Here is a 24361-nt window from a genome sequence, read left to right as displayed (position 1 = left end):
GGAGGTGGGAGGCAGGGCCGACCCTGATTCTCTGTATTGCTGCTGCCTCATCTGGTATTCCAGGTCCACTGGGGCAGGGCGAGGCCTCCTTATTGCACCATGACTAAAATGCTACCAGGCCCTGTGCTCCCCAGAGGCTGTCTGTGCTAAGACAGATGGGCAGTGACTTTAGTGTCTGGCACTGACAGTCAGTGCCCACCTGGAGGGCAGATGAGCTGCCCAGGAGGGGCTGCCACACCCGGCTTACCCAGTGGCATTCCAGGGAGCCAAGCAGGCAAACGTGGGACGGGCAAGGACGGCTCAGGTGTCCCCAAGGTCACTCAGCAAGGCCACACTAGCACGGAGGGTCTGTCTGTGCTCCGGCCCACGGCCCCCTCGCCTGGAGCACAATTCCCTGCACACCCCATACTCCCTGGAGGGTGCCCGCCACTCAGCCATTCCCAGCACTCTTGCTGCGGAAGGCAAGATGCTGCCTCCTGCATTTGGGGGCGGAGACAAAGGCTTCTTGGGGAAGAGCTGTGCCCACTGGGCTCAGAAACCTAGCTCAAATTGAGTTGCACTTATTTTTGTTCATTCTGTTGTGTTCTATGAGGCTGACTTGGTAAAAAGGGAGGTGATATCCTGTTGGGGTCTCTAATGTGTGAATAAAACCAAAAAGGCCAGCAATCCAGACTGACTGATTCTCAGTGGGAACTCTGAAGGGTTTTTGCTGGTCTGTGTCCTGAGATGGACCCCAACTGAGAGCACAAGGCCCTCTGGGGGCTCCGAGGCACGAAGGGAGGAGGGTCCTGGGCTCTGTGAGCGTGCAGGGCACCAGATGAGTGCATGTTTCCTAGTCAGATTCCTGTGGTTGTAGCGTCCTCTGGGCCATAGCAGTCCCCTAGAGATGACCCTGGGACATGGGACTAATCACTCTGCCAGGTCCCTGCAGCCTCACAGTAGCAGGTTCTTTCAAAAGGCTGCTCTGTGCCTGCCTGGCACCTCCTAGTGCAGCTAGAGCTCTGCATTCAGAGCTGCCTCCCGTCACCCTCACAGGAAAGAGAACACGCCAGCCAGCCCCAGGAGCTGCCTGGTCAGGAGTGCTAGACAGAGCCTGGGCCTGCAATCAGGGCCCCAGACCGACTTTCCCGGGAACCCAGGGTCAAAGCCATCGGCCACCAGGACACGGTGCTCAGAGCCAGAGAGTGATACCAGCCCACTGAGACCTCCACACCCTCGCCGGACACAGCCCGAGGAGATGGAGCACGGATAGCCCCCAGCCTTCCATGCCCTCGCTGAACACAGGCCCTGAGGTGACCAGAATACAGACGGCTCCCAGCCCTTAGGGTGGACCTTTAAACACAAACAAAACAGATTCGGGTCCCTCCACACTGAGGCCACACTGTCCGGCTCAGTGCAGAACCACAGCTGAGCAGGCATCATGTGGCTAACCAGTCCACACTCACACCAGAGCCCTTGTCCATCCTCAGGTGGCCACTTGAATCTCCTCCCCCGTGTCTGTGCCCTGGCCTGGGTCCTGCCCTCAACACCCACCATGCAGACAGATTCTGATGAACAAGCCTCCACCCAGCCCTGCTCAACCCGTACTGTGCTAGTGTATACATCGAGTTCCTGCCTACAGAGCCAGCAGGCTACAAGCAGCAACACAAGGGCACCAGGGCCACAGAGGACCCACAGAGGGCCCACATGGGACCCACAAGGGGCCCACTTACAGCCCACAGGAGACCTACAGGGGACCCAGGTGGGCCCACAGGAAGCCCACATCAGGCCCACATGGGGCATAATGGTTTTAACCAGCCCCACCCCCTGGTTTCCCATGAAGAGTGAGTCTTCCCCTGTAGGACTTCCGTCCTTAGCCAAGGCTTGGCAAGAGCTGGCTTAGAGGCCCCAGAACGACTCAGAGAAGCTTCTACAAGGGCAGATGCTAGGGACGCAGGGCTCGGCAGCCTCTCCCAGCTGTTGGGAAAACTGTTCTTCCCAGACTGCAAAGGAGCAACACACTGGATGACCTAAAGCCTTGTCCTGGTGCAGTACGTGTCTGCAGGAGTCGCCCACAGAGCCACCAGCCACCTGCCCTCACAGCCAGGCCAGGGGTCTCAGGCAGCACCCAGGCCTGCGTGCAGTGAGACCCCCACACCACTTGCCCTCACATTCACTCTGGCATGGAAACAGAGGTTGCTCCTGGTGTGGACGGTCAGCCCTGTCGGGCACCCAGTGCCGTCTAGACCCTTGGACCGCTTGAGGGACGCCTCAAATCCCAGGGTATCCGATGCGGGCAGACTGCTTAAGAAGTGGGCCAGGCCCTGCAGCCACGACCACACCTGCTGTTTATCAGTGTTCAAATACTAACGAAGTTCACAGGAACTGGGGCCAGCAGCCTCAGTGCGGACCTGCCAGGGGCCTCCCCACCTCCCCCATGACAAGAGGGGTACCTCCAACGGTCAGCCTTACACCTGACAGTGGGATTAGACACTCTGTTCCGGCACCAGAAACAAATGGCATATAGAGCCAAAACATCATTCCGGGCGTCTCTGTATCCAGCCACCTAGTCTCAAACCGAGACAAGTGCTGAAACGCTTCTGTGCAGCATGAACAGGGAAGCAGGATGTGTCTCGGCTCTGCCCTAGGGTGATTCCACCCTGAGTTTCATTCCCCAGGTGGCACGGGGCCTGCCCTTAGGACAGCTCAACCTGAGTGGTCGTAGGGTGGGGTGGGGCTTTGTGAGGGGGTGTCTCCTCCCTGGGTGACCTCCCCTGCCTGAGTCCCCACAGGGAGAGATGAGAACACGCCCAGGTGAGGGAAGGACCTGGAGGCTGCACAGCGGCCCCTGGGGGTCCCAGAGACAAACTTGCTACAGCATGGGCACCTGGCCTGCTGCTGATGGACACGTGCGAAAAACACAAAGCAGACCCCATCGTTCCATGTGCAGAGAGAAAGTCCTGGAAGGGTACCCGTACCTGCCTCTGTTCAGATGAGTAGGAGCCAGAGGCAGGGAGGATCAATGGGTCTGACAACAGCTTCTGACCAACAGGACGCAACCACTTCTGAACACAACCGCGCCACCCCCCACCACCCCGACTCCAAGCTTCCCTGAACCCTCCACTGGCCGCAAGGAGGGTTCTGTGCCCAGAGCCTCACCCCCACATCGGCCCTTCCCTGGGGGCCGGCCCGCCTACTGCTCGGATGGCTGGCCTGTCCCGGCACCCGCCCCGCGGAGGCGTCCAGGCTTTACCCTCCCTCCCCCCCCGCTCTCCATCCTGTGTGTGGTTGCCTCGCCCACCCCAAGTTACCTCCTCACCTCCTGAAGCTGCCTGCAGCTCCACCCCAGGTGCCCCCACCCATCTCCAACCTCTCTCATCTTCTCTGAGTTTCACTGAAGCTGGGACCTTCTTTCTGTACTTTAAAGCTTAACACAGGTTTTATTTTCCTAGTCTTGTCTCCTGTTCAGTTCAAGGCAGCAAACTGAAAACCTCTTGGCTTTAGCTCTGGGCTGGGCTAGCTGCCCCCACATCCCCAAAGCCATGGCCCTCAGCACCCAAGCTCAAGCTCCCTCCAGCCCTCGCAGCCAACCCAGATCCCACCGAGTGGGCACGCTTCAGGGTCTTCCAACTGCTCTGCATGCCCTCCTCTCTACAATCTTTGCCCAAAGTCCCCTGCCTCTCAGCCCTCAGGGGCTGCAACCAGCTTTGAATTTCCCTCCAGCCTCTCACAGGCATGTACTCAGTCTCCTCTCAGACCACAAAACTCCTTGGTCACCCAGAAACCAGCAGACTGAGGACCCCTAGAGGGCTTGGCAAATGCCAGGGCACGTGGGACAGGAGGCGGTGTCCTGGGGCATTCCACCCCGTTAGAGCAGCAGGAGTGCAGGCTGAGCCTGCACATGCCCCCAGTTGGAGGCCTGTGGGTGAGAGGGCCCAGGGCAGGAACCCACAGCACAGTCTCTGACCAGCAACCTCAGACCATGTGGGGGCTAAGCTGTGGCCCGAAGACTAGGAACTCAGCCAAGGTGTGCCTAAAAGGGCCAGGGTGTGAAAACAAGCAGTACCATTAGATTCACAGCATCAGAGGAAAAAAGGCCTTACAGGCCAGCAGGTACCACTACCTAAAATCAACCTGCCTAGGCCTGGTCCCTGTCTCCACCAAGCCGTGCCTCACACATTCCTTTCCTCCTGGCCACAGAGACAGAAGTAAAACATAAACCCTTTGTCCCTACTGTGCCTCAAAAAAATTTTTTTTTTTATCCTGGAACAATAATTAACAATGATGCAAATGAAAACCCTTAGAAAAAAAAGCAGAACCACGTGGGTAGAAAGGTAACATGGCAATGACCTCAGGGGCATACATGGCGCTGATCACTCGCACACTTTTATTCTAAGTGCCCTGCTCTAATCTGCTTCCCATGCCCGGCCAGCCACCCTCCCGGCAGTGATACACATACTTGTCCGACCACGAGACACCTGGAGGCCCAGGTGCCCTCACCACAGCTTCCCAGGCAAGAGCCAGGCACACACGGGCAGAAGAGGACCAGTGAGTGATGCCGTGAGGTAAGCAGGGCGCCAGGATGCATGCAGGCCTCCCAGCCCCCACCCAACTTAACAACTAACCAGTAGCCCCGTGACACGCGAGCTGAAATAGGGCCCCTGTTAGTGGACAAGAGGCACTGGGCAGTCCCTGAGCATTTCTACGCGGTCCTATGCCTCCAACCTGCCCCTCCCACAGGAGGGTGCCAAAGCCCCTCTGATGGGGATGGACACTGAACTCTGATGGACGCCTACCATGGGCGTGGCCTCAGATCACAACAAGCACAATGTATCTTTATGGTACCAGCAAAAGCCACATGCCCTAAACCAGCATGTACAATCCAATTGGTTAAAAGCTTAACTTTTCTGTTGAAAAACAAAAACCTGAAAACCTCACAGCTTTTGAATCATTTGCCAATTGATCTGAGGAATGAAAACGATTTTGGACAGCCTGAGCGGATGTGCCATTCCCGGACATGGAGTCCCTGGGTACTAGGAGGGTGTTCCAGGGAGTCTGAGGATGACTGGGACTTGAGTGTTGCTTTAGCAGAGCTTTGAGGAACTGAATAATTGACTTCATCTCTGAGGCTGGTGAGATGAGAGGGAAATACACCAAGTAAAGTGCTCCAGCTAGAGAGAAGACCAGGAGGGGCCAGGCCCAGAAAGAGAGGCACGGCAGGAGGCTGGGAATCACAGCTCTCAGGGTTAGAGAGATTCCTGACGTGACCGGAACGGAGAGGGGGGCTGGGGCATCCTAGCTGGAGCACGTTCTCTCAGCATTTCCACATGCAGGGAGTGGGGCAGTGGGTTAACAGTACTGGATGTTGTGATACGGCCCTTGTACAGAAGTTACACCCTCCAGTGACCTTCTAGAACTGTCTCAGCTTGCTACATGCATGTCTTCAGAGTCCAGACACGTGTGAAACACACCATGCGTCTAGAGAAGGCCGGGGTTGTCTTTTTGTTGTCGCTGGAGCTGGGGACAGCGGACGTGTAAATCTGCCACAATCGCAACAGAAATAAAACTACGTCCAACATAAAAAAAGAAAAAAACACTAAACAAACGAGTGACGAGAGAAATGCAGAGCGCCTGGGGGCCTGGCGGCAGAGCGCCCAAGGCCAGGAGTGGGTGAGCCACTGCACATGCTTTTGGTGTCCGGGCATGAGCCAGCCAAGAGCATGCACTGGCGCTTTGTGGGGCCAGAAGGGTGGACATGGACGGGGTTCCGTGTCTTATATTAAACAGGTGATTTCAATGGGGTGGGGTAGGCGTCCCACAGAATGTATGGAAGGTAATGAAGACAGGGAGGGGCAGGGGAGAAACCAAGGGCCAGGAGGTGATAAAATACAAAAGAACAAATACAGACAGATGGACACAGACACGGGTCCACTGAGGAATCGAGCGCGAGGTTTGCTACTAGACTTATAGGTCACTCTCTCAGACGTTGGGTGGTAAACCGTCCAGCCTGCAAATGAATATAGAGGGAAGAAAACAAAGAGACAGGCATCAAGTACAGTCTCTGGGATTCCTCCTACACACCACAAGCCATATCAGCCTCTTCACTTAGCATCCACGGCTCCACCTAGCCCAGCCCAGAGGACCACAGCCACTGACCATGTAATGCAAAGGAGGCAGTGTTGGAGCGGAAGAGAAGCGGACCCCAGGAGAGCGTGCGGGGCAGGGTGGGGGGTGGGCACCGGCAGCGGTCACCACGACTTCTCTGGACAGAGATGGTGGGGGTGGAGCACCTCATCGCGTAGCTGCTACGTCCACGGCAGCGGTGACGAGCATTTCCTCCTCAAGGCCAATCTCCCAGCTCGAGAGCTGTGCCCTCGTCCCCCCAGCTGGCCCTCCTGACGGAAGGACCCATGTTTAGTGGGGAATGGGGTGGGACGGGGTGGGCCAGTGCCTGGGAACCGGCGCAGAGCACGCAGCAGACGTCACATCTGACCTCTCACTGGTCCTGGCGCCTTCCCCAGGCCGGCTCTTGCACCTCCCTCTGAGCCGCTTACAGCAAGACTCGATGATGGGCAGGCCATCCACTTTTTTCATTCAAAAGCTACGTCTATCATTTTTTTCCTTAAGAAGCTGTCGGCTGCCTTGGCCGCAGCTCACGTCCCCTCTATGCCACACGGGCCCTATGAGGCTAGCACATGCTCAGAGACGGGCGAGCTGGGAATCACCTGGGCCATGCGCTCCGCCTCCATCACTGGCCAAGCCGGAGCAGATGTCTGCAGTCAGGGAGGCCCGCACGGAGCAAGGCTGCTGGGTCTGAACTGCCTTCCCACATGGGTCTGAAGCTGCTGTGGGCCCTGCCCCAGCTTGGGCAGGGTCCTTAGCAGGAGGGGCTCTGCTGCAGTCTGACAAGTGACCTGGGTTGGGGGGAGAAGGGGTGACAGGCACGATGAGGCACCACAGGACAGACCAGCCAGCTCAGGCCATGTCTATCCTCCCTGCTCTTTGCTGGGTGACCTTGGGGAAGCTGAGTCCCTGCAGGCAACGGGTGCATGGCTGGGTCACCCATGTGGGGGTGTCAGGAAGATCAAAGAAAATGACCACTCTTTCCACTAATCACCAACACTGTGCCAGCCTGTGTTGTGCAAGTGCAGTGAAAGGACCACAGCACACCTGGAGATGCACACCTAGGCTCAAAGGGGACCTGTGGATTTCCTTACTCTCATAAGTCTCATGTTAGCTTTAGGAATTGGCATGGAATTCATGTAGTTTTGTGTAATCCTTGTAATTCTTGGATGTGTGCCCTGCAGGTTATCTGTAACATGGAGAGGGAGGGCTTAAGGTCAACTCACTGCTGGCTTCCTACCTGGCGCATTTGGGGATTTCAGCTCACTGGGTCCCCACCCCAGAGTGTGGGGGCTCGGGGTCAGGGTGCACTCTCAGTGTCTGGGCACTGCGGTTAAAGACTGCGGGTGGGGGAGCCTTACCATCCTCTCCCCCCAACAAGGCAGCTGCTCTACCCCCTCTGTCAGGGGGCGACATATACCTGAGAAATGGGGTCAGAGGAAGCAGCCCCCATCCCAGGCAGCATTCTGCAAGGAGCACACTGCAACCCACAGGTGGCTGAGGACTCCAAGAAAGCCTGCCGCCCCTCAGTCCTTCCTTCCCGGCAGGAGGGGCGGAGGCCCCAGCTCTCCCAGGCCTGAAAAGGCTTCCCTGCTCCAGTGGAAGGAGATTCAAGAAGCGCTTTCTCAGGGCCTAGTGCCTGCCTCCCGCCTGCCCCGCTCCCACGCCTGAGGGCGGCCAGGAGGGCCCTGGGCCAACCTGTGCTGGAGGCCACGACCTTGAGCTGCTGCACCAGGGGGTTTAGCAACTTCCCCGCCTTCAGCTTGCTCTTGCTGGTCTTTCTCCGGCGGCCGACTGGAGGTGCCGTGTGGAAGAGACCCAGGTTGGGGGGCAGCGCCTTGCCTAGGCGGCGGTACAGGGCCTCGATCTCCTGCTTCTGCTGACTCTGTAGCTCCGAGATCTCCTTCAGATGCCTGCAGGAGGGAAGGGAAGAGGGAAGCCAGGTAGGCATTCTGCTTGATTCCAACACGAGGCCCCTGCAGGAGAGCCCGGGGCTGGCAGGACAGGTGTGAGGAGTGGGGCGGGGAGCCCACAGGATAGCCTGGGCAGATGGGCCACGCACAGGGGACACAGGGGCATTTAAACGTCACTTTCTGTTTACATCTAAGCCAAGTGAGAGTATCACTGGGGGTCTCTGGCATCAACACACCCAGCAACAGAGAACTGCATCAAGGCCAGCCTAAGGAGATTCAAGTTTTCTGATATCCAGACTTGTAACATTGCTGTGTTTTTTAGTGGTAGGGGGAGCGGTATGAACAACTTCACACATTTATGCTTACAACACAAACCCTAATCATGAACATGGGTGAAGCAACAAATAATCAGTGCTCAGAACTGGAAGGTTGCCTCAGCTTATCAGGCAAATAAGTGTTACTTCTTCCATGTGAGGGAACAGGGCCCAAGAGGCCTCTCAGAGGAGAGGAAGCTTGCACAAGCAAGTCTACAGAAAACGTGTTATTATCCAGGGACCCAGGGCTCCAGCCCTGGCCAGTGGAGCTTCCAGCTCAGGCTGACCCCACAAGCAACACCATCCTTGGGAACAGAGTCGAGTTGACAGGTCACGTGGGTAGGAAGCTGCCATGAAGACTCGGGTAGAATCACTGGTTGTGGGCAAGGGCAGTTTCTAGAACAGTCCAGGAAAGGGCTGGGTGGTCCCTGCTGGCTTTCCTCAGGGAGCATGCAGCTAAGACTAGTGTTGGGGCAGGGGAAGGGGAGAGCAGGTGCTGAGGTGAGGGCGGGGCTGGGGCTCTCCTTGCAGAGCCAATAGTGGGAGAGAGGCACGGGCTCCTCCTGCCCACGTCTCCATCTCTGGGCCCACTCCAAGAGCCCATGGCCACTCCTTCCCAAGGACACCAGCCTCTCCCCACCTTAGTAACTGTACAGTGGGGCCCTCTTGCCCTGAAGGAGACTTCATGGTGTAGCTGTACCTCAGTGACCCTGACCACAGCAGGGGCAGGTAAAACTTGCAGGGGGAGAGAGCGAGTGTGAGCAAGGCCTGTGTGTAAGACCAAAGGATGAGGGGAGGTGTGGCCCTCAGAGACCAGGGACCAGATCTGACGGCAGGGACATCGCCTGTACCCTGTCACATGGCCCAGGCAGCTCAAAGTGCACATGGCAGGACCTGGACTTCAGCTGCCAGACACTTCCCTGACACCATGGCCCGGACCCAACCTGGTCCGCAGGACCTACTTCTCTCGAAGACTCTGCAACTCCTTTCTGATATCAGCATCCTCGATCTCTGAGTCATTGTCACTGCTGATGTAGGATGACTGGGAGTGGAAGGAGGTCACGCTGATGGTGGGGACCTTCACACCCATCCTGCTGGGTGTCTCCAGGCCTGGGGAGCCAGCCCGAGAGGACCTGTGCAGGAAGGCAGTGGCCTTCTTCACAAAGTCACTGGCCACACCACCACCGCTGCCAGGCAGGGAGGTGTGCTTCTGCATGGGGGGCCTCCTTCGAGGGCACTCGTCCCCAGAGTCACTGGACATGGGCTCGCCCATGCCGACCTCGATGGAGGAGGCCGTCTGTGCCCGCCGCACAGCCAGCTTCATGTCTGGGCTGCGGGGGGCCTCGTCCAGGTACACGTCAGGTGGGGCTGAGTACCGCAGGCTACTGGGGGAGGCCAGAGTCCACTCATCCTGGGTGCTGACCACTGAGAACCGGCCCACAGTTTTGGCTGGCGAGCTGCCATCCTGCTGCCCTGGCCACTTCTGAGGGGATCCCGAGACCAGAGTGCTGTGTGTCTGGGGATGGCTGTCCTGGCCACGCTGAGTCAATGTCCCCGGGCAGCTCTGCGTGGACTCGGCCAAGGTTTCCCCAGGGACCCTGCTGGTCCAATCTGTGGGCTCCAGATGTGCAGGGATGGCAGAAACAGGGGCATCCTTGGGAAACAGTGGAAAGGAAAAGATTCCACACAAACACCATCAGAGAGCAAGCCCGCCAACCCACTGAGCGTCTCACTGGAGAAAACTCCTTACCTGGGGGACACTGGGTACTACAGGCGAATCTGAGGCCACCTGTCCTCCCTCACAGCCCAGCATGCTGCTCAAAGACGATTCTGCTGTAGGAACGTCAAAATCATTACTCAGGCTGGTACAGAGAACAAGGGCAGGAATAGCCCAAAAGCAGCCAGTCAGAAGAGAAAGGGAGTGGCAGTGAGAAGGTGTGTGTGCAGCTAGGAAAACGAAAACTACTGACATCTTAACTCTGTCACTTCACAGGAGACTCCCTAGAACCCAGAAAAGCGGGGAGACATCAGCCCAACACCACTCAGGTCCCTGAAGACCCCTGCTCCAGACCCTCAGGCGCAGCCAGGCCCTCTACATACCTGATGACTATCACCGGTCTCACCTGTCCTCTCTGTACCCCTGATGATGTCACCCTGTCTCACCTGATATCTGTATCACCTGATGGCATCACCTTCTCTCTCCCTGACATGTTCCGATGATAAAAGGGTCTTATGAGGTCCTGGAAGATCAGATCAATAAGGCTAATTCCTAACCCTGCTGCTCCAATGTCTAGGGAAGGTCCCCATCATCTGAGGCTGTCTCAGTTCCCCATCTACAGGTGATATTTCTGATCAGCCTTCCCAGGTTGCTGTGAAGAGTAAACAACAGAAGCAGAAGGACCTCATGTGTGGGAGTCTGGCCTGAGCTGAGACCTGCACACAGCAAAAGAAAGCTGAGGCTGTGCGTTAGCCCGAGCTGGACTGACATGCTGTGGGAGGTTGGGGGTGGTGACAGGGGCTGACAGAGCCTCCAGCCAGGCTGGGGGGCTGCCCCCCTCACAGATTCCTGGGAAGACCTAGACCCGTCTGTCATGCAACCCCAATCCTAGGCAACATATGATGCTCCTCCCCACGTGCCTGTGGCGGGGATCCTCCAGCCTTGCTTTGCACACTTCCAGGGACAGGAGGCTCATTACCAACAGCTCTGACTGCCAGAAAAGTTCACCTCTTCCAAACTAGAAACTGTCTCCTTACATCTCTCCTATGAGTTTTGTACTCTGGAAGGTTCCAACACTTGAAGTCACTGATGCTGCAGAAGGAGGCCCATGGTACACATCTCACGGACAGAAGTCAGAAGGAGATGGAGCAGGCACTCAGGTACAACCTCTCGCCTTCTCCCTTCCCCAGCACACTCCTGCTTCACCCCATGACCCTCATCTTCCGCAGGTAAACATCATATGCTACAGCTTCTGACCCCAGTTACAGCTGCCCCACCCCTCTCAAGTGTGGCATCTATAAGAGAATGCCCTGTCCAGGGGTCCGGCCAGAATCCAATGGTCCACTCCCCTTGCTCTGTGAACTGGGGGGCTGTGCCTGCCACTGACACACACCCAGGGTCCCGTCACAAGGTCAGCTGGATCCTTATCTTGCTAATCTCCCAAGAAATTCCAGGCCAAGAAGGAACCAACACCTTAGAAGGTCAGACCAACTCCCTTGGGCTGAAACACAGGTGTTCAGATAATGAAATGAAAACTACAGCGAGAGTTCCTGCAGAGATGCATAATACCCAGGAGCCACAGAGGAAATTCTGTTTCAGAACTTCACAGATGGCTCCAGCTTGGCAGCTCTCATGGACCTGTTGGAACTCCCCGGCCCTGTACTCTGTCCAAAATATAAATAGTCATCTTGTAACCTTCTAAAGAAATGGAAGCTAGGGGTGTCCACCAGAACATATTGAGAGCACTGGGGGGCCAGACAGCCCCTGATAACATCCCAACACGCAGTCAACAGGGCTTTCACCCATTTCCACAGACAGAGGACTTTCTCTCCCTGGAGTGTGAATACATGGTTTGTGCTAGAACTCAGTGGGTTTTAACTAAGGCTTTATCATGACGAGCTCCTGCCACATCTGGGTCCCATCCAAGATGCTGTGGGGATGAAGGGTAAAGAGGCAGAATGTTTCAGAGTAAGGACGGCTGGTAGCACCTATGGCTTGTTACCTGTCACTGGCAAGGACGTGGCCTGCTCCAACGTGACATCTAATCCAAGGGCCGTTTCTGACTTTTCCAACTGAAGAAAGAAACAAAAAGGAAAGAGCTGTGAGCCTCACTTGCTAACACCTCTGCAGCAAAACTGCAAATCCTCTCCAGTCCAAAGGCTGGGCTCCTCCTCCCTAGGCCACTCAAGCCAAACACGCACGGGTGGGTCAGGCAGCGGTCTCCGAGAACAGGACGGCCTGGGCTGGGGTAAGGCGGCTCTATATGGCCAGGATGCCTACTGGCCTGGGTTAGAGTCAGTCCCCGCCCCTGTCCAGACCCCCACCTGGGGACAGTGCCTCTGGGTGAGGTGGTACTCACCGCAGGCTGGGGCAGCAGGGCCAGGTCACCCCCAGCGGCCTCTGTGCGGGGTTCGTCCCCTCTTGGGGGCTCCGGGATGAAGTCTCGGTCACCTGCCTCCACAGGGGTCCCGGCCAAGGCTGAGGAGGTGGGCACATGCTCCTGGTAGAGCAGAGTCCGCAGCTTCTCATCCAGGCTCTTGATGGTGCTGTCCACGAAGCCCACCCTGGGGGGTGGCCCTTCCCCATCTGACTCCAAGGCTGAGGGCGGCTGAGGGGGGGCGGTAGGTGCCAGCGGGGGGCTGGGAAGTTGGGGAGTGGCCAGGCTGATGGCGCCCACCACAGAGGGGAGTGGAGGAAGGGGCTGGCCCAGGGTGGGCTGAGGGGCCCCGCCAGGGGCACCAGATACAGGAGCCAAAGCCAACAGGGGCTCCCCCCTGGTGCTGGGCTCTCTGGCTGAGCCAGGATCCCCCAGACCCATGGAGTGGGATGGGGCCTCCAGAGATGGGGCACAAGGCCCTTGGCCTGTGCCAGGGGCCTGTGCAGCAAGCTGGGCATCATGAGTCTCCACTAGTAGCCAGGGGGTCTTATGCTCACTGGCCAGCCCCTGAGGGGTCCCTGGGACCCCTGCCTGCATGGCAGCCCCTGTTGCTGGCTCTGGCTTAGGACTGGCAGCTGGTGGGGCCACGTCTTGGGGCACAGCAGTCACGGGAGGGGATGATGGCACCAAAGGGGATGGTGCACCACCAGGAGGGTCCCTGAGGCCTGCTTGGCTCAAAAGCTGCAGACTAGCCGAGAAGCTGGGTTTTTCCTTCAAAGACAGCTGGCCTTTACAGAACACTGGATCTAGAAGAAATAGGAAAAATTTACACTACACTAACCTATTCTGGTCCTATTCACCTGGCACTTCGCTAGCCAAAAAGATGCTTTCTATGAGCTGGCAGTGCCCTACACACCAGTCCTCTCTCCTTTTCTCAGATGTGCCAACTTCATGCATGTGCTGGCCTCTGCCTGAGACACCTTGCACAGGTCTTCCTGCAGCCCCACTTCCCACCTCAGGCTATGCACCAGCAGTGAACCATTCAGCTGCACTAGCACACCCACACCTTCCTTCTGATTTTTCTGTAGCACTAAGCCATCAGGCACTAACCCATCACCTGTCTGTCGACTGTCATTCCAGCTCCATAAAAATATGGCTCTGGTCACCCTTGCACTGGCCCATTCCACAAAATTGTAAAATGAAATTATAAAATCTAAGTAGTGAGCTGTATACACTCCCCTGCCCTGGAGTGAGCAGGAACTTCTGATGAACCAGACACCGTGCTTTGGTAAGATCAGAAGCTCAGACCAGAGAGAGGAGATCAAGATGGAGGAATAGAAGGACACCTTCTACTAGTTCACCTCCCTCTATGAACACTTCAAAAATATATCAAATGTGGAGCAATTCTCACTAAAATCAAACCGAAGACTGGCAGGAAGACTGTTATACAACCAAGGCTGTAAAGATCCACATGGAGTTGGGTAAGAAGTGATCAGGTCAGAACTGGCACCCCTAGGAGGGGACACAGAAGTAGAGAGGGATTACAAGGGCTTGGAGATCCTCCCTGGGGAGTGAGCCCTTTGAACACATATTGGGCTATAACAAACCTAGAATTCGCTTGTGAAGAGTGTGAACACTCTTGCTTACTCCTAGGAACAAGACAGAGGAAGCAGATTGAAACTGCCTGGGACTCTGGTCCCTTTCCTGCAACTGTTCCAACACGTGCCCTAGCCCACACTGAACACCCACCCCGGCACCTCTAGCTCCAGCACAGCTCCCCACTAGGTCAAAGGCTGCTGTCACGGAGGAAAGTGCATTCGTGGGAGACAGAGCCAGCTCTGACCCAGCCCTGCATCTGAATGGGGTGGGAGCAGCCATTACTGGTGTTCACAGAGGTGGCAAATCAGGACAGACTGGAGCTCTGACTGGTGTGCAGGGACAGCACCAGCACACACACCGGCCTACATCAGGCACCACTCAGACACTCTTGCTCCAGCATGGATCTCCACTGGTGCAAAGGTGCCATTGTCGGGAGGGTGAAGAGCACACACTTAGAGGGAAAGGAGGTAGCTCAGACCCCACCCTCAGGGATTCGGCTCCAGACCTTGGGACCAGACCCCGATCCTAATAGGGCAGTGATGACCACTGAGCATAGAAGCAGCCCCAGATCATATCTGGCTCTGCCTCCACCCTCTCCATCTCCATCCCCACCTACCACCAAGGTGATACCAGTCAGCGCACTCTGGGGAAGACATGACCAATGCTCACTTCAGATCCAGCTCTCCTGCTAAAGCCACTGGGCAGACAGACTGCACAGAGATGCTCCCACACAAGTGCAACCCTCCCAGGCCAAGACAGGTAACTGTTTCACCTAATTTCATAGAGACAAAGAACGTTAAGCAAAATGCAAATACAGTGGAATTTGTTTGAAATGAAAAAATGATGAAAATAAAGAAACCTGAAAAAACAACGAATGAAACAGAGATAAATAATTTACCAGAAAGAGTTCAAGGCATTAGTAAAAAGAAGGCTAAATGAACTAAGGAAAAGAATAGATGAACACAGTAAGAATTTTAACAGAGAAGTAGAAAATATAAAAAATAAACAGTCAGAGATGAAGAATACAACAACTGAAATGAAAAACACACTAGAAAGATTTAATAGCAGACTAAGTGATACAGAAGAATGCATAAGAGATCTGGAAGAGAGAATAATGGAAATCATCCAATCAGAACAGAAAAAGAATATAAAAAAATGAGAACACTTTAAGGGACCTCTAGGACAACATCAAGCATACTAACATTTGCATTATAGGGGCTCCAGAAGGAGAAGAGAGAGAAAAGTGTCAAAAACGTATTTGATGAAATTATGGCTGAAAACTTCCTGAACCTGCAGAAGGAAACAGATATCCAGGTACAGTAAGCAGAGAATGTCCCAAACAAGATGAACTGAAAGAGACACACACCAAAATGTACCATAATTAAAATGGTAAAATTTAAAGACAAAGAGACAATTTAAAGGCAGCAAGAAAAAAACAGTCATATACAAAGGAACACCCATAAATCTATCAGCTGATTTTTCTGCAGAAACTTTGCAGGCCAGAAGGGAATGGCATGACATATTAAAGTGCTGAAAGGGCAAAATCTACAACCTAGGATACTCTACCCAGCAAGATTATCATTCAGAATTAAAAGAGCGATAAAGAACTTCTCAGATAAGGAAAAACTAAAAGAGTTCATCAATACTTAAACCACCCTAAAAGAAGTGTTAAAAGGTCTTCTCCAAGTGGAAAAAAAAAGGCTACAACAAGATGTAAACATTTATAGGAAAGGAAAAATCCCACTAGTAAAGGCAAATATATAGTAAAGGCTGTGGATCAGCTGCTTACGTAAGTTAGTACAAGATTAAAAGACAAAAATTAGAAAGTCAACTATAACTACAATAAACAGCTAAGGGATAAACATGAAGATGTAAATTTGACATCAAAAACACAAAATGTGGCGACTTCCCTGGCAGTCCAGTGGTTAAGACTCCACGCTTCCACTGCAGGGGGCACAGGTTTGATCCCTGGTCAGGGAACTACGATCCCACATGTCCCTCAGCGCGGCCAAAAAAAAAAAAAAACACAAAATGTGGGGGAGAGCAGTAAAAAAGTGTACATTTTTTAGAATGTGTTTGAACTTAAATTACTACCAGTTTAAAACAAGTAGATATATAGATCAACATATATGAACCCCAAGGTAACCACAAATCAAAATCCTACAATAGATACACAAAAAAATAGGGAGAAAGTAACACAAGCATACCACTAAGGAAAATCATCAAACCACAAGGGAAGAAACTAAAAGAAGAAGAAAAGAATATAGAATGACAAAAACAACCAGAAAACAAGTAACAAAATGGCAGTTAAGTACATACCTATATGTAATTACTTTAAATGTCAATGGACTAAATGTTCCAATCAAAATACATGAAGTGGATGACCGGATAAAAAACAAGACCCATCTATGTGCAAGAGACTCTCTTTAGAGTGAAAGACACACAGACTAAAAGTTAGGAGACAGAAGGAGATATTTCATGGAAATAAAAATGATAAGAAAGATGGTAGCGATACTCATATCTTACAAATTAGACTTTAAAAGAAAGTGTAAAAAAGACAGAGAAGGGCATTATATAATGATATAGTGATCAATACAAGAAGAGAATATAACATTCATTAATATATATGCACCCAATATAGGTGCACCTAAATATGGAAAGCAAATATTAACAGACAGAAAACGGAGAAATTGACAATAGAATAATAGTAGGAGACTATAACACCCTACTTACATCAAGGGACATATCATACAGAAAGAAAATCAATAAGGAAATAGTGGTCTTAAATGACACATTCGACCAGTTGGACTTAATAGATACCTACAGGACATTCCATCCAAAAACAGCATAATATACATTCTGTTCAAGTGCATGTGAAACATTCTCCAGGACAGATCACAGGCTAGGCCACAAAACAAGTCTTAACAAATTTAGAAAACAGAAATTACATCAAGCATTTTTTCTGACAACAAAAGTATGAAACTAGGATTCAATTACAGGAAGAAAAATGGAAAAAACAAAAACATGTGGAGATTAAACAATATCCTATTATAAAAACAATGGGTCAATGAAGAAATCAAAGAGGAAATCAGAAAACATCTGGAGAAATGAAAATAAAAACACAACTTTCAAAAATCTATGTGACATTGAAAAGTGGTTCTAAGAGGGAAGTTTATAGCAATATAGGCCTACCTCAAAAAGAAAGAAAAATCTCAAATAAATAACCTAATTTACTGTCCAAAGGAATTAAAGAACAAACAAAGCCCAAAGTCAGCAGAAAAAAGAAATAATAAAGATCAGAGAAGAAATGAATAAAACAGAGACCAAAAAACAACATAATAATCAATGAAAACAAGAGCTGGGTTTTTTTTTTAAAGACAAACAAAATTGATAAGCCTTTATCCAGGCTTGTTAAGAAAAAAAGAGAGAGGACTCAAACAAAATAAGAAATGAAAGAGGAGAAATTACAACTGATATCACAGAGGTATGAAAAATCATAAGAACAGTTATACAGCAACAAACTGGACAACCTAAAAGTGGATAAAAAATCCTAGAACCACACAATCTTCTAAGACTGAATCAGAAAGAAATAGACAATCTGAATAGACTGGTCACTAGTAGTGAAATTGAATTCGTAATCAAAAAACTCCCAGCAGGGCTTCCCTGGTGGCGCAGTGGTTGAGAATCTGCCTGCCAATGCAGGGGACACGGGTTTGAGCCCTGGTCTGGGAAGATCCCACGTGCCGCGGAGCAACTGGGCCCGTGAGCCACAACTACTGAGCCTGCACGTCTGGAGCCTGTGCTCCGCAACAAGAGAGGCCGCGACAGTGAGAGGCCTGCGCACCGCGATGAAGAGTGGCCCCCACTTGCCGCAACTAGAGAAAGCCCTTGCACAGAAACGAAGACCCAGCACAGCCAAAAATAAATAAATAAATAAAATTTTTCAAAATACAACAAATTTAAAAAAAAAAACAAAAAAAACCTCCCAGCAAACAAAGGTCCAGGACCAGATAGATGGGTTCACAGGGAAATTCTATCAAATATATAAAGAAGAGCAAATACCTAGCCTTCTCAAACTATCCCAAAAACTGATGAGGAGGGAACATTCCCAAATTCATTCAACGAGGCCACCATTATCCTGATACCAAACCGAGAAAAATACACTACAAAAGAATTACAGGCCAATAACAGGCATATAAAAAGATGTTCAACATTGTTAATTATTAGAGAAATGCAAATCAAAACTACAATGAGGTACCACCTCAAACCAGTCAGAATGACCATCATTAAAAAGTCTAAAAATAATAAATGCTGGAGAGGATGTAGAGAAAAGAGAACCCTCCTACACTGTTGATGAGAATGTAAGTTGGTGCAGCCGCTATAAAAAACAGTATGGAGGTTCCTCAAAAAGCTAAAAATAGACTTGCCATATGATCCAGCAATCCCACTACAGGGCATATATCCAGACAAAACTATAATTCAAAAAGATACATGCACCCCCTACGTTGATAGCAGCACTATTCACAATAGCCAATACATGGAAACAACCTAAATGTCCACTGACAGATGAATGGACAAAGAAGATGTGGTACAAAAAAAAGGAAGATGTGGTACAGATACACAATGGAATACTACAGCCATAAAAAAAGAACAAAATAAGACAGCAGAAGCAAGAACTACAATCCTGCAGCCTGTGGAACAAAAACCACATTCACAGAAAGACAGACAAGATGAAAAGGCAGAGGGCTATGTACCAGATGAAGGAACAAGATAAAACCACAGAAAAACAACTAAATGAAGTGGAGATAGGCAACCTTCCAAAAAAAAATTCAGAATAATGACAGTGAAGATGATCCAGGACCTCAAAAAGGAATGGAGGCAAAGATCGAGAAGATGCAAGAAATGTTTAACAAAGATCTAGAAGAATTAAAGAACAAACAAACAGAGATGAACAACATAATAACTGAAAGGAAAAATACACTAGAAGGAATCAATAGCAGAATAACTATTTAGTTATTACTATAACTATACTAATTACTATATTACTAATATATACTATACTATATTACTAATTACTATAACTATACTAACTAACTAACTAATAGCAGAATAACTATTTAGTTTAGCAGAATAACTATTTAGAGGCAGAAAAACGGATAAGTGACCTGGAAGACAGAATGGTGGAATTCACTGCCGTGGAACAGAATAAAGAAAAAAGAACGAAAAGAAATGAAGACAGCCTAAGAGACCTCTGGGAAAACATTAAACACAACAACATTCGCATTATAGGGGTCCCAGAAGGAGGAGAGAGAGAGAAAGGACCCAAGAAAATATTTGAGGAGATTATAGTCGAAAACTTCCCCAACATGGGAAAAGAAATAGCCACCCAAGTCCAGGAAGCGCAGAGAGTCCCATACAGGATAAACCCAAGGAGAAACATGCCGAGACACATAGTAATCAAATTCGCAAAAATCGAAGACAAAGAAAAATTATTGAAAGCAGCAAGGGAAAAATGACAAGTAACATACAAGGGAACTCCCATAAGGTTAACAGCTGATTTCTCAGCAGAAACTCTACAAGCCAGAAGGGAGTGGCATGATATACTCAAAGTGATGAACGGGAAGAAACTACAACCAAGATTACTCTACCCAGCAAGGATCTCATTCAGATTCGATGGAGAAATCAAAAGCTTTACAGACAAGCAAAAGCTAAGAGAATTCAGCACCACCAAACCAGCTCTACAACAAATGCTAAAGGAACTTCTCTAAGTGGCAAACACAAGAGAAGAAAAGGACCTACAAAAACAAACCCAAAACAATTAAGAAAACGGTCATAGGAACATACATATTGATAATTACCTTAAACGTGAATGGAATAAATGCTCCAATCAAAAGACACAGGCTTGCTGAATGGATACAAAAAACAGGACCCATATATATGCTGTCTACAAGAGACCCACTTCAGACCTAGGGACACATACAGACTGAAAGTGAGGGGATGGAAAAAGATATTCCATGCAAATGGAAATCAAAAGAAAGCTGGAGTAGCTATACTCATATCAGATAAAATAGACTTTAAAATAAAGAATGTTACAAGAGACAAGGAAGGACACTACATAATGATCAAGGGATCAATCCAAGAAGAAGATATAACAATTATAAATATATATGCACCCAACATAGGAGCAACTCAATAGATAAGGCAACTGCTAACAGCTATAAAAGAGGAAATTGACAGTAACACAATAATAGTGGGGGACCTTAACACCTCACTTACACCAATGGACAGATCATCCAAACAGAAAATTAACAAGGAAACACAAGCTTTAAATGACACAACAGACCAGATAGATTTAATTGATATTTATAGGACATTCCATCCAGAAACAGCAGATTACACTTTCTTCTCAAGTGTGCACGGAACATTCTCCAGGATAGATCACATCATGGGTCACAAATCAAGCCTCAGTAAATTTAAGAAAATTGAAATCATATCAAGCATCTTTTCTGACCACAATGCTGTGAGATTAGAAACCAATTATAGAGAAAAAGAGTAAAAAACACAAACATATGGAGGCTGAACAATACGTTACTAAATAACCAAGAGATCACTGAAGAAATCAAAGAGGAAATCAAAAAATACCTAGAGACAAATGACAATGAAAACACGATGTTCCAAAACCTATGGGATGCAGCAAAAGCAGTTCTAAGAGGGAAGTTTATAGCTATACAAGCCTACCTCAAGAAACAAGAAAAATCTCAAATAAACAATGTAACGTTAAACCTAAGGGAACTAGAGAAAGAAGAACAAACAAAACCCAAAGTTAGTTAGCAGGAGAAAAGAAATCATAAAGATCAGAGCAGAAATAAAGGAAATAGAAACAAAGAAAACAATAGCAAAGATCAATAAAACTAAAAGCTGGTTCTTTGAGAAGATAAACAAAATTGATAAACCATTAGCCAGGCTCATCAAGAAAAAGAGGGAGAGGACTCAAATCTATAAAATTAGAAATGAAAAAGGAGAAGTTACAACAGACACTGCAGAAATACAAACCATCCTAAGGGACTACTACAAACAACTCTATGCCAATAAAATGGACAACCTGGAAGAAATGGACAAATTCTTAGAAAAGCACAACATTACACGACTGAACCAGGAAGAAATAGAAGATATAAACAGTTCAATCACAAGCACTGAAATTGAGACTGTGATTAAAAATCTTCCAATAAACAAAAGCCGAGAACCAGATTGCTTCACAGGCGAATTCTATCAAACATTTACAGAAAAGCTAACGCCTATTCTTCTCAAACTCTTCCAAAATACAGCAGAGGGAGGAACACTCCCAAACTCATTCTACGAGGCCACCATCACCCTGATACCAAAACCAGACAAAGAGGTCACAAAGAAAGAAAACTACAGGCCAGTATCACTGATGAACACAGATGCAAAAATCCTCAACAAAATACTAGCAAATAGAATCCAACAGCACATTAAAAGGATCATATACCATGATCAAGTGGGGTTTATCCCAGGAATGCAAGGATTCTTCAATATACGTAAATCAATCAATGTGATAAACCATATTAACAAACTGAAGGAGAAAAACCATATAATCCTCTCAATAGATGCAGAAAAAGCTTTTGACAAAATTCAACACCCATGTATGATAAAAACCCTCCAGAAAGTAGGCATAGAGGGAACTTACCTCAACATAATAAAGGCCATATATGACAAACCCACAGCCAACATGGTCCTCAATGGTGAAACACTGAAACCATTTCCTCTAAGATCAGGAACAAGACAAGGTTGTCCACTCTCACCACTATTATTCAACATAGTTTTGGAAGTTTTAGCCACAGCAATCAGAGAAGAAAAAGAAATAAAAGGAATTCAAATCAGAAAAGAAGCAGTAAAGCTGTCACTGTTTGGAGATGACATGATACTATGCATAGAGAATCCTAATGATGCTACCAGAAAACTACTAGCGCTAATCAATGAATTTGGTAAAGTAGCAGGATACAAAATTAATGCACAGAAATCGCTTGCATTCCTATACACTAATGATGAAAAATCTGTAAGAGAAATTAAGGAAACACTCCCATTTACCACTGCAACAAAAAGAATAAAATACCTAGGAATAAACCTACCTAAGGAGACAAAAGGCCTGTATGCAGAAAACTATAAGACACTGATGAAAGAAATTAAAGATGATACAAACAGATGGAGAGATATACTATGTTCTTGTATTGGAAGAATCAACATTGTGAAAATGACTATACTACCCAAAGCAATCTACAGATTCAATGCAATCCCTATCAAACTACCAATGGCATTTTCACAGAACTACAACAAAAAATTTCACAATTTGTATGGAAACACAAAAGACTCCGAATAGCCAAAGTAATTTTGAGAAAGAAAAACAGAGCTGGAGGAATCAGGCTCCCTGACTTCAGACTATACCACAAAGCTAAAAGCTACAGTAATCAAGAGAGTATGGTACTGGCACAGAAACAGAAATATAGACCAATGGAACAGGATGGAAAGCCCAGAGATAAACCCACACATATGGTCACCTTATTTTTGATAAAGGAGGCAAGAAGAATACACAGTGGAGAAAAGGCAGCCTCTTCAATAAGTGGTGCTGGGAAAACTGGACAGCTACATGTAAAAGAATGAAATTAGAACACTCCCTAACAACATACACAAAAATAAACTCAAAATGGATTAAAGACCTAAATGTAAGGCTAGACACTATCAAACTCTTAGAGGAAAACACAGGCAGAATACTCTATGACATAAATCACAGCAAGTTCCTTTTTGACCCACCTCCTAGAGAAATGGAAATAAAAACAAAAATAAACAAATGGGACCTAATGACATTTAAAAGCTTTTGCACAGGAAAACCATAAAGAAGACAAAAAGACAACCTCAGAATCGGAGAAAATATTTGCAAATGAAGCAACTGACAAAGGATTAATCTCCAAAATTTACAAGCAGCGCATGCAGCTCAATATCAAAAAAACAAACAACCCAATCCAAAAATGGGCAGAAGACTTAAAGAGATATTTCCCCAAAGAAGATATACAGATTGCCAACAAACACATGAAAGGATGCTCAACATCACTAATCATTAGAGAAATGCAAATCAAAACTACAATGAGGTATCACCTCACACCAGTCAGAATGGCCATCATCAAAAAAATCTAGAAACAATAAATGATGGAGAGGGTGTGGAGAAAAGGGAACCCTCTTGCACTGTTGGTGGGCATGGAAGTTGATACAGCCACTATGGAGAACAGTATGGAGGGTCCTTAAAAAAATAAAAATAGAATCACCATACGACCCAGCAATCCCACTACTGGCATATATGCTGAGAAAACCGTAATTCAAAAAGAGTTATGTACCACAATGTTCATTGCAGCTGTATTTACAATAGCCAGGATATGGAAGCAACCTAAGTGTTCCTCGACAGATGAATGGATAAAGAAGATGTGGCACATATATACAATGGAATATTACTCAGCCATAAAAAGAAACGAAATTGAGTTATTTGTAGTGAGGTGGATGAACCTAGGGTCTGTCATACAGAGTGAAGTAAGTCAGAAAGAGAAAAACAAACACCGTATGCTAACACATATATATGGAATCTAAAAAACAAACAAAAAGATGGTCATGAAGAACCTAGGGGCAAGACGGGAATAAAGACGCAGGCCTACTAGAGAATGGACCTGAGGATATGGGGAGGGGGAAGGGTAAGCTGGGACGAAGTGAGAGTCTCATGGACATATATACACTACCAAATGTAAAATAGACAGCTAGTGGGAAGCAGCCGCATAGCACAGGGAGATCAGCTCTGTGCTTTGTGACCACCTAGAGGGGTGGGATAGGGAGGGTGGGAGCAGACGCAAGAGGGAGGAGATATGGGATATATGTATATGTATAGCTGATTCGCTTTGTAATAAAGCAGAAACTAACACACCATTGTAATGCAGTTATACTCCAATAAAGATGTTAAAAAAATTGATGAAGGATTTTAAGTTGATACAAAGAAAGAGAAAGCTATTGAATGTTCCTGGGTTGGAAGAATTAATAGTGTTAAAATGGCCATACTGCCCAAAGCAATCTACAGACTTAATTCAATCCCTATCAAAATACCCAGGACATTTTTCACAAAACTAGAACAAATAATCCTGAAATTTATATGGAACCACAATGACCCCAAATTGCCAAACCAATCTTGAGGAAAAAGGACAAAGCTGGAGGTATCACACTCCCTGCCTTCACACTATACTACAAAGCTACAGTAATCAAAACAGGATGGTACTGGCACAAAAACAGA

The 24361-nt window shown here is 48.7% G+C and overlaps 1 protein-coding gene across 11 annotated transcripts in view; it reads right to left on the bottom strand.

Annotated features, from left to right (window-relative positions):
• WNK2 (WNK lysine deficient protein kinase 2) overlaps nucleotides 1–24361 on the bottom strand; it is a 148677-nt gene that overhangs the window by 29966 nt on the left and 94350 nt on the right. For 5 of the 11 annotated variants that reach the window (XM_068551857.1, XM_068551860.1, XM_068551864.1 and 2 more), the window contains 7 exons: nucleotides 12406–13229; nucleotides 12049–12118; nucleotides 10080–10162; nucleotides 9292–9983; nucleotides 7801–8015; nucleotides 6705–6893; nucleotides 5888–5986 (listed from right to left, as the gene is read on the bottom strand). In XM_068551857.1, the coding sequence (XP_068407958.1) occupies nucleotides 5888–5986; nucleotides 6705–6893; nucleotides 7801–8015; nucleotides 9292–9983; nucleotides 10080–10162; nucleotides 12049–12118; nucleotides 12406–13229 (2172 nt within the window). The remainder of the gene's footprint in view (nucleotides 1–5887; nucleotides 5987–6704; nucleotides 6894–7800; nucleotides 8016–9291; nucleotides 9984–10079; nucleotides 10163–12048; nucleotides 12119–12405; nucleotides 13230–24361) is intronic. The other 6 variants (XM_068551861.1, XM_068551862.1, XM_068551863.1 and 3 more) reach the window with 4 other exon arrangements.

The sequence above is a fragment of the Eschrichtius robustus genome, chromosome 10 (genome assembly GCF_028021215.1).
Source record: "Eschrichtius robustus isolate mEscRob2 chromosome 10, mEscRob2.pri, whole genome shotgun sequence".
NCBI lineage: Eukaryota > Metazoa > Chordata > Mammalia > Artiodactyla > Eschrichtiidae > Eschrichtius > Eschrichtius robustus.
Note: the sequence above shows the minus strand (reverse complement) of the source record. Positions and strands in the feature narration are given on the sequence as shown.